Source organism: Dendrobium catenatum, unplaced genomic scaffold (genome assembly GCF_001605985.2).
Source record: "Dendrobium catenatum unplaced genomic scaffold, ASM160598v2 fragScaff_scaffold_1512, whole genome shotgun sequence".
In the NCBI taxonomy this organism is placed as follows: Eukaryota; Viridiplantae; Streptophyta; class Magnoliopsida; order Asparagales; family Orchidaceae; genus Dendrobium; species Dendrobium catenatum.
Genome location: NW_021319974.1, coordinates 17,705 through 30,677, shown reverse-complemented (window position 1 = coordinate 30,677; position 12,973 = coordinate 17,705). Strand labels below are relative to the sequence as shown.

Here is a 12,973-nt window from a genome sequence, read left to right as displayed (position 1 = left end):
TAGGTTGTGGTGTGATACTAATGTTTCTCAAAATCAATTTGGATTTATGCCGGGTAGGTCGACTATGGAAGCCATACATTTATTCAGAGGTTTGATGGAAAAATATAGAGGAAATAAGGAGGATCTACATATGATATTTATTGATTTAGAAAAAGCATATGATAAAGTTCCAAGAGAAGTGTTATGGAGAGTTCTTGAAAAGAAAGGAGTTAATAATGCTTATATTCAAATCATTAAAGATATGTATGTAGGAGCTATTACTTGTGTTCAAACACAAGGTGGATTGACCAAGTATTTTCCTATTTCGGTTGGGTTACATCAAGGATCAGCCTTAAGCCCATATCTTTTTGCTTTAGTCTTGGATGTTCTCACTAGACATTTGCAAGATGATGTACCTTGGTGTATGCTTTTTGCTGATGATATTCTTCTTGTTGATAAGACTAGAGAGGGAGTTGAAGGTAAACTTGAATTATGGAGGTCAACCTTAGAGTCTAAAAGTTTTCGCTTGAGTAGATCTAAAACAGAATATATGGAGTGTAATTTTAGTACTAATAGACCTAGTGAGGGGATTGTGACTTTGGGCGATCAAGTCATTAATAAGAGTACACGTTTTAGATATCTTGGATCTATTGTTCAGAGTGATGGTGAAATAGATGGGGATATTATCAGCAGAATTCAAGTTGGATGGTTGAAGTGGAGGAATGCATCGGGCTTGTTATGTGATAGAAATGTACCCCTCAAACTTAAGGGAAAATTCTATAAGATGGTAGTGAGGCCTGCAATGCTTTATGGTGCTGAATGTTGGCCTTTAAAAGAGAAGCATAATACTAAGTTAAGTGTGGCAGAGATGAGGATGCTCAGGTGGATGAGTGGCTTTACCCTTAGAGATAGGATACGAAATGAGCATATACGTGAAAAGGTTGGAGTAGCTCCAGTAGAAGATAAGATTAGAGAAAGTCGCCTTAGATGGTTTGGTCACATAAAACGGCGGCCTTGCGATGACCCGGTTAGGAGAGTAGAGGTATTAGATTTGACTTATGTTAAGAAAGGTAGGGGTAGACCTAAAAAGACTTGGTTAGAAAATATTAGGAATGACCTTTCTTTATTAGATTTAAACGAGAATTTGACTTTTAATATGACACAATGGAGAAAAAGGATTCATGTAGCCGACCCCACGTAGTGGGATAAAGGCTTGATGTTGTTGTTGTTGTTGTCTGAGCCAATTTGTGTAATACTGCAAAAACTAGTTAGCAAAAAAAAGATATAACAATGTAAGATTTATTGATGATTCAAAGGACTTGAAAGGAAAGGGAAATTGATGAGTTAATATATACTAAAAGTAGCTCAGGTCACCATGGGACCTTTAGATCTTACTTTCCAGAAACGTAGGGAGTGCCTTTTCTATAGTTTGCAGGGAAATCTCCTTGTAAACCAGGTATTATCTCAGTCATTGCTTGGACAATCTTGTGGTCTTCACTATAGCTTTCAAAACACCTACCCCACCTAGGATCTCTGCAGACCTGATGCAGAGAGGATGAGTATAAGTCAAAAAACTATTTGCTCCCTTGTAGAAAAACAATTTTATGGTTGGTGGAGTAATGCTTACTGCAATACATGGAGCAAATGTGTAAGGAATGCCAGTAGCCCTGACTTCGAGAGCAGTTGCAGCACCAATCCGCTTCACAAGGTCAGGATCCCTAACATATAATAAGATCATAACAATATTAAAACCAATAAAATAAAAATCTCATCAGAATGTTGATTTATGTGTGATCTTTTATCCCCCTAATATATGCTAGTGTACAAATACAGGACTTTGTTGCGCGGCCGGAACCGGCCTAATAGGGACAAGTTCGGGTTTATAGCCGGCGGCCTGAAGTTTGGGCGAAACTTGGGGGGTGGAAGCCCTAATGGGCCCACTTGAAAATTTGAATTAGGGGCTGTTTAGGGATTTTGTAAGCCTCATTTGACCTTAATTAATCTCTTGGAGGCTAGGGTTAGGGTTATCTTGAGATTTGCTGAAATTTTGAGATCTGGGATTTGTTTGGGCTCTAGGCTTTGCTAGAGAATTTTGGAGAGTATTTCTTCCTCTCGAATTGAAGAAATTTGTATCTTGTTTGTTTTTCTTGTTTCTTCTCCAATATACTAAATTTCCTGCATTGTTCTTGCTACTTTCTCCTTGAAATCAGTCCTTTTACCGCTGTTTTTGCCAATTCTTGCTAGGTTTGCTTGCGAATTCAAGTATTACCCTTGGGGTTACTTGCAAACTCAAGTTCTTCCTATCAGACTTTCAAGACATACTTATGAAGAATACCTATCATACTTTTTCACCTCATACGCCATTTCAAGTAAACCACTATACTAAAGAGCATAAGATTACAACAGAGTAAACCATTGTCACTGCTAACAATATCAGCTAAATTTCTTAGAGCAATTATTTGAGAATTGAGATATACCACCAATACAGTCCCCATACTATTATGACTCATAAATTCAAGAAATTAAGTGGAAAAATAGTTAAGGAATACTTGCCTGGTAGCACCAAGGCCAATATTGTGAGGAAATATAGTTGCATTGTAAACATTGTTATGGCCATGAATGGCATCAATCCCATATAACATTGGAATCCCGAGCCGTGTCGATAGAGCGCCCTTTTGAAAATCATTTACCATATTCACCCAAACCTCTGCTGATGCCTGAGGAGCAGGCACACTACCCCCACCACTTAATACACTACCTGAAGAAAATTGCAGCTCAGCAATAACAAAATAAGGACCTGCACTTTAAAATAAAGGTATTCTTGCATTTTACCAATGAAGTAATCTTTCATTACTTGCGGCGATGCAACCTTCCGTTCGATCTGTGTCATCTGACCAATTTTCTCTGCAAGGGTCATCCGCTTCATCAAATCCTTGATTCGAACACCAAGAGGTTGCTTGGGATCTTTGTATTTCAGATACTCGGCATCTCCAATTGAAGCCCAGCAAGATAAAAATAGAATAACCAGCAAGCAAGCATTAGAACTCGCCATCTCCAGTGTTACAACCTAATCAAATCACCCTATAAAATGGCAAAGTGATTTACTGGTAAGCATGTTAGTTAAAAAGTAAATGATAAACACCATGAAGAAAAATAATGCTATGGTGATCTACAAAATTAAAGAAACACGCGCATTCATCTGTAAAATACAGATCAAATCAAAGATTTTGTGAAATATGATGGTTGAGAAAATTTCATCAATAAAAAGTAATAAAATATAATATTTTTTTTTTTCAGAATGCTAAGGGTGGCATTTTATTCTTTGAAAGCTGAGAGGAAACACAAATTGAATGTAGATTCAAGCTTCCTTTGGGACAGCTTTCTTATTGCTTCTTAAAATAGCTTTTTAGTACTAAAAAAGCTGCTTTAAGAAACATTAAAAAAGCCGTCCCAAACAAAACCTCAACCTTAAGATTTTAGTAACAACTTGCAACATCTTTATCAACTAAGGCAGCTAAAACCCACTGCAAATGATAAATTAGGATAACAGACATTTCCTATTATCTTTGTTAAAATTAAGAAAAAAAAAAAGCATTTGGTATAAACTACAGGATGTTCAAATTTGTCTTGAGAAAAAAAAAATCTAGTTCTTTGTTGTATTTGTATTTAAATATCCTGTAATCGTTTCATTTCAAACAGATGTTAGCTCATCTTTTGTATCAATGGATCTAAATGTTCCTCACAAAAGCATGCCATTATGTGGTAAACTGGTAGGTGGAAAAAAACAGTAAATGCAATTTTATGGAAAAAAAAAAGAGATTAAGTACTTAGAGAGAGCCAAAATAAATCATTTATCACAAAGAAGTTGCTAAAAAGGAGAAAGTTTCTTCAACTCGCTCAAGAGGCCAAAGGATCATAGAAATCCAATGAACTTATTCGGCAGAAAAACCAAATAGGTGACTAAACAAGCAAGAAAAACAGGAAAGAACCAGCAAGCTTGCAACTTTAGCTTCTAAAACCCAAAAAGAAAACCGCATTAGAGAAAAGAAATTATCTTTTCACGGTTTGAAAAGATTTTCAGCTAAGGGAAAGAATCCTTCCCTCCAAACATTCAAGCAAGCATAATATAAACGATAGAAGAAGGCGATGAGATAAACTCACTGAAGGGGAAGAAAAAGGAGAAAACAAGATAGTACAATAATTTCTCCTTCCCTTGAGTCCAGGTTTTCTTGCTTTCGAAACGGAGCTTCTCGGTAAAATGATAGAGATGAAGGGCTTAGTGGAGAAAGTGCAACAAATAGGCAGCAAGACATAATTTTTAGGATTACTGTCAGTCTGTCAGAGTAAAAGCAGTAAAAAACATCAATTTTCTTAGAAATATCTCTCTATCATCAAATTCTATGAGATTAACGATATATATATCAAATATTATTGACCATAATATGTATAACAACTTCTATGAACTGAATTATCAAAACACTGTACTTCAGTACATCAAAACAATTAATTAGTTATAATCCTATCATAAATCTTCATTAGCAACTTAAGAAATTATTTGTTTAATCATGACAGTGGACATAGTAATAGGAAAAATGTCAAAGAAAAATAAAAAGTAACTTTTTCAAATGTATGTTAGAGAAGAAATTATTCTGGGTAAATATTGGATAGTTTACGGCTTAAGATAGTCTGGAGGCGAATGAGAATGTATCACGTCACTCGATATATAGTGATACATGGATAACGGGACGAGTTCTGATTCGCCTCTGGACGGCGTCCATATCTGTACAGAATAATCTCCATCTCGAGATTTATGACTTCTTGGCTTTTTCATGAAGAAAGAAAAAGACGTTGATTTCATTTCCATACAAAATTATAATTTTATTAAATTTATTGATTATTAAGTTTATAAACTTTGATAATCTCAATATCAGCCGATATAGTGTAAGATATTATAGGCAAAAAAATTATGAGAGGATAACTATTATCTTAAAAGAATAAGATGATCTATCATTAATTTTAAATAAATAACTAATGTCTTAAGAATATAACGTTGAGGGATATTAAAATTATTTTAAATTTTATTTTTTATTTTGAAGGACAAGTGAACGTGCGGAGATCTTTTCGCACAGTGGGATGCTTGGATCTTGACAGAGATATGAATTTGATTCATTTGAATTCTAATGAAATTTCATAAATGCCCTCATGAACAATTTTATTTTATTCGCGCATTCAAATAATTTCATGTATCTGAAAATTTTATTTAATGTTTTTAAGAGAATTAATGAATTTGATGAACAAATGAAACTTATTTACATAAGATTTTTATATTTAAAATATTTAAATTTTTGGAATAAAATTTTTAAAAACTCATTAATATAAAATAAATTTTAGTATTGACTCACTTGCTGATTCTGTTATTAACATTATCATTTTTTGGTGATAGGTAGCTAATTAAGAGCTTGATAAAATGCATACATCCTATTTAAAAAATATTATATTATATTTAATTTACTTTAAAAAATAAGTTTTAAAAATCAACTATTAAAAGTTTAAATTGATCTTAAATAAAAGCATAAACTAATTAATATCTAAAAATAGCATTATTTTTTAGTTGTCATATTATTAAAATTGTATAATGATCTATTAGTTTATCTTTTTGGAATTCACTTACAGATGGAGTAAATATTATTTAGCTAGAGATGATTAATAAATTAAGTCAAATTTTTAATGAGTTATATTGAATAAAATCAAGTCAGATTAAGACCAAATATGAACTTGCTTTTATGTTTAATTTTTAGTCAATAAATTTCAGCCGGCTCAATCAAAACAAATTAGCTCAAGCTTGATTTGTAATTCTACGAAGGACCAAAAACATTCATTTGGCTAACCCAAAATCAGAACGAAAAATTTTTAGACTGATTACACGTGAAAATAAAAAATTTAAGAGTATGTACAGTCGCCCTTTAAACAGGTGACTGACCCTCAACAATAATGAATGATATGGGGCTGTGCAGTGGTAGAGAGTCGGACTCAACTTTTTTTTTTTCATTGTGTGTGAGCTTGCCTTCCTCGTTCGTTGACTTACGCCTGTGAGCTCCCAGAGCGCCGCATAGAGCCGAAAAAGATAAGTTCTTGAACATTTAATATTTTTTTAGTGAATATTCTTTTTTATTGAGAGTTGTAGCTTAGTTATGCATCAGATTTTGTTGTATTTTGTGAAGTTCATTTTTCTTTCCTCTTTTTATGAAAGGATTTTTCCTTTTATTATAAATGCCTATTCATTGTACGGATTTGGCGGTTATATGTAACGGAAATATATTTATAAAAGTGATGTACATAAATCTCAGGGAGAAGTTAGTTATTTGTTGTGTTTTAAGTTCTTATACAGATCTGCGTTTTTTAGGGAGTTTTCATATCGTAAAATTTTGGCCGGTAATTATTTATTGTACTGCTTTGAGATGAACTTTACATATTAAATTTCAATTCTTAGACTTACTTTTGGATGACTTTCTTACTGTTTTTTAAAATAATTTTCTAAAACAAAATTTTAATTCAAATCTCAATTCTTACACATTAAATTTCAAATTTTGTGCTAAAATATTGCTTTAAGAAGCACTAGAAAAGTCATCCCAAATAAAACGTTAAACTTCCAACCATTTACTGCTGAATGAAATTAAAAAAAAAAAAAGACTACAATTTCAATAAGAAGCAACTTGAAATCTAATGAATCAAGTAATGGTAAATTTGAGCCATGGCCATGACCCAATTCATGGAACTGATTTCTTTTACAACACAACATAATCTGTGAAAAAAAAAAAAAAACTATTTTCATATTTAGAAAAACCAAAATTAAATTAAATTAAATTAACAAATTGAATAAAATAAAAAATGTAAATCAGAATATTATGATTATATTCAGTTGAAATAAATTATAAAAAAATTTAAAATCATTTGATATGAGTATTGTATAGTTAATTCATAAACTATTGTACTGTTGTACTTTCAAGACGTTTGCTTTTTTTTTTTCTAATAAATTCGTAAGCAGCGACAAAGTGCCTGAGAATATAACCGTTGTAAGAATTTGGCCGTTGGAGTTTGAAAGTCCTTTTTTTTTTCTTTTTTATGTGCTAAAGATATAGGCCATTTTTTAGGAAAGAGCGCATTTGATTTTTAATTAAGAAAAAACAGCGTTGTAGGGAGTAAATTTAAAAAGAAGCAAATATGCCAAAATGAATGGCGCATTCAAAGAATGCGCCGAACTGGTTGGCGCATTCTTTGAATGCGCCGAACTGGTTGGCGCATTATGTAGAATGCGCGGTTTAGTACAGCGCATTCTGCCTTATCTTATCTCGCCGCTATCTCTTATCGGCCAGCTGTCGCGAATGCAGAGATTTCCGGATTTCTTTGTCCTAAAGCCCGACCAGATCCGTCCATTGCGCGCTGTCTTGGTGGGGAAATAATTGTGGCCTTTAATTTCGAGTGGTTGGGCAGACGAGCTCATCGGCTATAAGTAATGGTTGGGGTGAGGAGGGAAGGCATACCTTATATCATCTGAAGATCTCTTTTTTTTGCTGAAGTGCAGGTAAATTTATTTTTTCTTTAGTTTGATTTGTTTATTTTTTGTAAGTAAAGTAGATCTATTAAGTATTCTTGAGTAGTTCTAATGTTAATGTTTAAATTTATTTCTTCTTTAATTTGTTGTACTATTTTGGCTAATGTACTTTGTTATTTGTACATGCACGTTTGAAGATCTTGTAAATTAGTTAAATTATTTGTACATGCACATTTGAGATTAATTAAATTATTTGTACATGCACATTTGAGATTAATATATTATTTGAGTAAAATTACAGTAGATAAGCCTGTGTATCTCCCTACTCAATTTGTTCCGAGCCAAGTCCGTTCCAAAACAGATTATAGCGAATTCAGTAAGTTTTAAGAGCTTTGATCAATACCCAAAAAAATAAAAAATGAATACAAACAAATAAATTGAGAAGCTTTTGAGAGAATTGGACTAGTCAACTGGTTGCTTTCAAAAGCCTGAAAGTATCAGTGATCAAGCTTTTGTGTTAAGGCTTATGGGACATCAAGAACTGCCCAAGAAATTTTAAATTATCTAAGACTTACAAGTAACGAGTGTAGCAACTGCTAAAACAATTGTTGCAAAAGTTAGGCGCTAAAGATATATATACACGGAATATTTAATAGGAGTGACAGTATCAACTCGTAGAACAAAAAAATTGTTAGAGGTTGTTTGTTCGGATGTATTAGGAGTGCAGAGTAAACTAAATATATTGATTTTGAAATTTAGATATTTAATTGAAATAAAAATAAACTTTATTTTTTTGTCTGATTTATATAAAAAAATGTTATTGTTATACCCAACATTGAAATATTTTAGAGTAAGAAGCTTTGAATTTTTCTAAAATGTGCTCAACTATAAATATTTATATATAATTGCATAAACTGAGCTCACCCATCTACTCCTATTTGTAGATTTGGAGCAGAGATTGATTATTATAGAATTGGTTAGTTACTATTCAAAAGAAAAAAAAAATAAAATTTATGTATCTCAATCGAAAGTTCAACTTGATGTTGTCATCTGCTGAGCTCTTAAGAAATCGACAAGTTGATGTGCATTAATAGTCGAGTATCTTAATTTTATTTTTTCTTTAGTTTGATTTGTTTATTTTTTGTAAGTAAAGTAGAGATATTAAGTATTCTTGAGTTGGTCTAATGTGAATGTTTAATTTTATTTCTTCTTTAATTTGTTGTACTATTTTGGCTAATGTACTTTGTTATTTGTACATGCACGTTCGAAGATCTTGCAAATTAGTTAAATTATTTGTACATGCAGTTTGAGATTAATATATTATTTGAGCAAGTCATTTAAAGTTTAAACACATAATTTATTAATTTTGCTATTATTAAATGTACTAATTTAATTTTATTAAAATATAATTAACTTATCTAATTTTTTATATCATGATGAAGAGGAAGTTGGATAAGTTTTCTGCATTGAATGGTAGTGGTAGTATCTTAGAACCATCAAACTGATACCAACGAAGTTTTTTATAAATGGATTACATGCATATCCAAAATTTGGCTTAGAATGAAAAATAGCTACAAAATGTTAACTTGCCTCAATCTCTCATCTAACTGTTTATTTGGTGAATTAAAATACCGCCGGAAAATTGAAAAGCAAAGTAAAAGTAAATCATAATAAATTTTACTTTTAGTAGACAATAATATTTTCGTAAAAGTATGAAAATTAAAAAATATTAAAAGTTATAATTCTATCATTAAAAATTATAATTAAGGTACACTTCAAGGGTTGTTAATCAAATCCACCACTATTTGCTATGAGAAGTCCTTTAAAACAAACATTTTTGTTCTTCATCATGTTTCACCTAAATGGAGAGCAGCTTGTGTGGAGATTGTACACAGTATAAAAATTAAACTATTTAGGCGTAGAGTCCCGTAAGAACAATTATTTGAAGCCCATAGTGTAGACATGATTTGCTTCACTATATTTCTTTTAAATCTAACATATAAGGTGTCTCATTATATTAATCCTAAACCTATAGTTATGGGAAGACTATGGACAAACTTAAAATATATTTCATTTTAATTATGTCCTATACACTCCTTTTGGTTTATTTTTAATACATATGTTCTCATAACTTAAAATATAATTCCTTTATTTTTCATAATTTAAAAATTAATTGTTAATTTTCATTTTAGTAAAAAACATTATTTTGGTAATATGAATTTATTTTTAAATAAGTATCAATTATTTATTTATTTTTTGAAAATAATATGAACTTAATTTAAATTTGTTTATTCTCTAATTATAAAATATTTAGTTGATGCACATCTAAATTTTAAATTAAATTTAATTATTGCATATATTCATTCTTAAATGTCGTTATGAGAATCCTTCTTATTCATAATAGGGTGCTCTATTTTTTCATGAAAAAAAATTAAACTAATTTGTTAACCAAACCACTTCTAGAATATCTCACATCACTATGCAATCTCAACAAGTATTACATATGTTTTAAGGGTTATAATTTTTTTCAACTTCTGTAAAGCTAACTTAAATTTGATTTATTAGACCTTAAATATTTACGTTTGATGTCTTAATCTTTAATTAATATATTATAAACTTTAGTTTTAATGCATCTACGTTAAAAAAATTCTCAATATTTCTTATTTCCTCGCATAGTTGTTTTATTTATCTCATCTTCTCCAACCACAGTACCCACTATATTATCATGAAAGAATATAGTTGATTTCAAATTTTTTTGTAATTTTGTAATTAATTATTATTTATTTGTAATTTTTTAAATTTCAGCAATTTAACCTGAAGTTAAAATTCTAGTAATTAGGGTTGTTTTATTTTTTTCCCTAATAAATTCGTAAATAATTAGAATTAGTATCCAAGGTAATAAGTGACCTTTTAAAATTTTTTTATATAAATCACAATTTTGTGATATAAAAAAAATTAGTTAAAGCTGTAAAGAATATTAATAAATCATAAACAGTAAGAATAATTAAAAAAATTTTAATTATGTTAAGCAGTTGAACTATAACCTTTACACATGACATTAACAAATCATTAAAATTCATGCCCTATTGCTAAACTGATTATAGTTGCGACCAATAGTTAGAAGTGTTTTTGTTAGAGTAATGACCTTTGAAATATAACATTATATTATGTAATTAGAGCTTTGTGTTGCTAACAATAAAACTTTTGAACACAAACTAAATAATGACATAATTTTTCTTATCTTGATAGTATGTCTCGATTGTTACAGTATTTCGATGGAGAGTTACGTATTTCGGACGAATTCACACCAAGTTATATCGGTGGGAGGATTAGACCGCTCTTAATCGATGACACTATTTCCCTTGAAATGATAAAACAAAGAATAATGCGTGCACTCAGAATAAATTCAACAATAAGCACTATTAACCTCACATGTCGTCTGCGAAATAATGGTGGATTCTGTGCTATTCATATCACCGATGATGAGGTCTGTGAGTACATGTTGATGGAGGCTAGAACACAATCTGTTGTTGTATATGTGAAAGCTTGTGGCGTTTGCAAACAAATAGGTCATAATAGATCAACTTGCCCACAGAATCCTTCATCATCAAGGTATAGTATTTGTAAACCTTTTAATTTAACTTCAATAAATATAACTGTTATAACACTCTGGGTCATGCTTATGTTTTTTTAATACTCTGGGTCATGCTTGTATTTTTTTTGGATAGGTATGGCCGACAGATCTAGACGTGCTCGTTCAGGCAGGCGCCCATCGCAGCGAACTACTGCAGATACTGTCCCAGTACAGCTTAGTATCGCATCACTTGGAGATTCGCATAGAGCGCATGACCCAGAGCATGTACGGCAAATAATTTGATGTTATTACTTATTACTTACGTCAAGCTTAAATTTCAAATTAAATTTATTTAATATTAAATTTGTAGGCATCTCCTCTGGTTGCGTCATCACATCAGCGAATGGCTAGAGAATGGCCAATTGATTGCCCACGAATGATTTACGTATTGACAAACCTGGGGTTTCAAAACCTCAGGCATTTACAGTTTATTAGACTGGATCACAACCTTATTCAGGCATTGGTGGAGAGATGGTGCCCTCTAACAAACACATTTCATTTCACAATTGGCGAGATGACGATCACATTGCAGGATGTCCAAATTTTACTGGGGCTTAGAATTGATGGACCTGCAGTCGTTGGCCCAAATGTTGTTGGGCAAGGACGTATTTGGCCAACATGGCCGAATTACTGTGATGAGCTACTTGGAACTCATCCCGGGAGGGACACAGTATACCATGACCCCAATGATGAGGAAGACGTTGCGACATTCAGGATGGGTTCTTCACAAATTGATTCTATGCTCCCACTACGTTGGCTCCGCTGGACATTTTATAGAGAGTCCTATGATGAATTGGCACCAGAGATTTTCCTACGACATGTTCGTGCGTATATCCTATTCATGATTGATTGTTTTCTGATTCCCGACACATCACGCAGTCATGTTTCGCTACAATGGCTGCCTCTACTAGCGGATGTTGAAAGCTTCAATAGGATGTCAATTGGTGGTGCAGTTCTTGGTCATCTTTATAGGGAGCTGTGTTATGCAACTAGACCAACAAGGACATATATAGCGGGATGTGTGGCACTCTTGCAAGTTTGGTACTGGGAAAGATTGTATATTGGTAGACCAACACTCCGAGTCCCGCAGATTATCGACTTAGCCGGCCGTCCATTGGGTTGCAGGTGCGTAAGCTTTAGTCAATAAACGATATTTTGTTATTTCATTACTAATGCTTCATCCAAATATATAGGTGGGCTAAAGATAGGATACGTGAGCTACCAGCAGGAAATACAATGACGTATAGAGATGAGTTTGATGGGCTACGTATGAGTCAGGTATAATAAAAGTCTTATTATCTAAATAATATATTTTAACTCCAAATTTTTAACAAAATTTATATTTTTATTTCTAGGTTATCATGACTCCCTATACCCATACCGTTCTAGCTGCTCTTCCGTTGCAGTATCATGATGGAGAAGAGATTTGGAGGGCACGAGTACCTCTTATTAGTTGGAAACGTGCAGAGTGGCACCTTCCAGACCGGGTAGTAAGACAGTTTTCAGGTCTACCAACCACTGAGATTGAACCCATGGATCAGTCATTCAGGCGCATTGATGGTAGGGGTCGGGCAGATCAAGATTGGACAGTACAGTACCGTGACTACCTCCAGATCTGGGAGGAGAGAAGGGCTTATGTGGTACCCATCATTCCAGTTACTGGTTCAGGCAACCAAGAAGTTGGTGCTTATCTACGGTGGTATAGATCTTGGGCTTCTATCTACCTGTTACAACCTCAAGTTGAGCCTCCGGAAACCTTCTTTCCTCGATTACCCGGCGAGAGATTAGTGGTACGTATTGAAATGTAA

The 12,973-nt window shown here is 32.4% G+C and overlaps 1 protein-coding gene across 1 annotated transcript in view; it reads right to left on the bottom strand.

Moving 5' to 3' along the window:
• LOC110109642 overlaps positions 1-4,264 on the bottom strand; it is a 15,727-nt gene extending 11,463 nt beyond the window's left edge. Inside the window, 5 exon segments of the mRNA XM_028700405.1 lie at positions 1,376-1,520; positions 1,607-1,697; positions 2,533-2,737; positions 2,812-3,060; positions 4,141-4,264. Of these exon segments, the coding sequence (XP_028556238.1) occupies positions 1,376-1,520; positions 1,607-1,697; positions 2,533-2,737; positions 2,812-3,031 (661 nt within the window). The 5' untranslated portion in view covers positions 3,032-3,060; positions 4,141-4,264.
• Between the last annotated feature and the right edge of the window lie 8,709 nt (positions 4,265-12,973).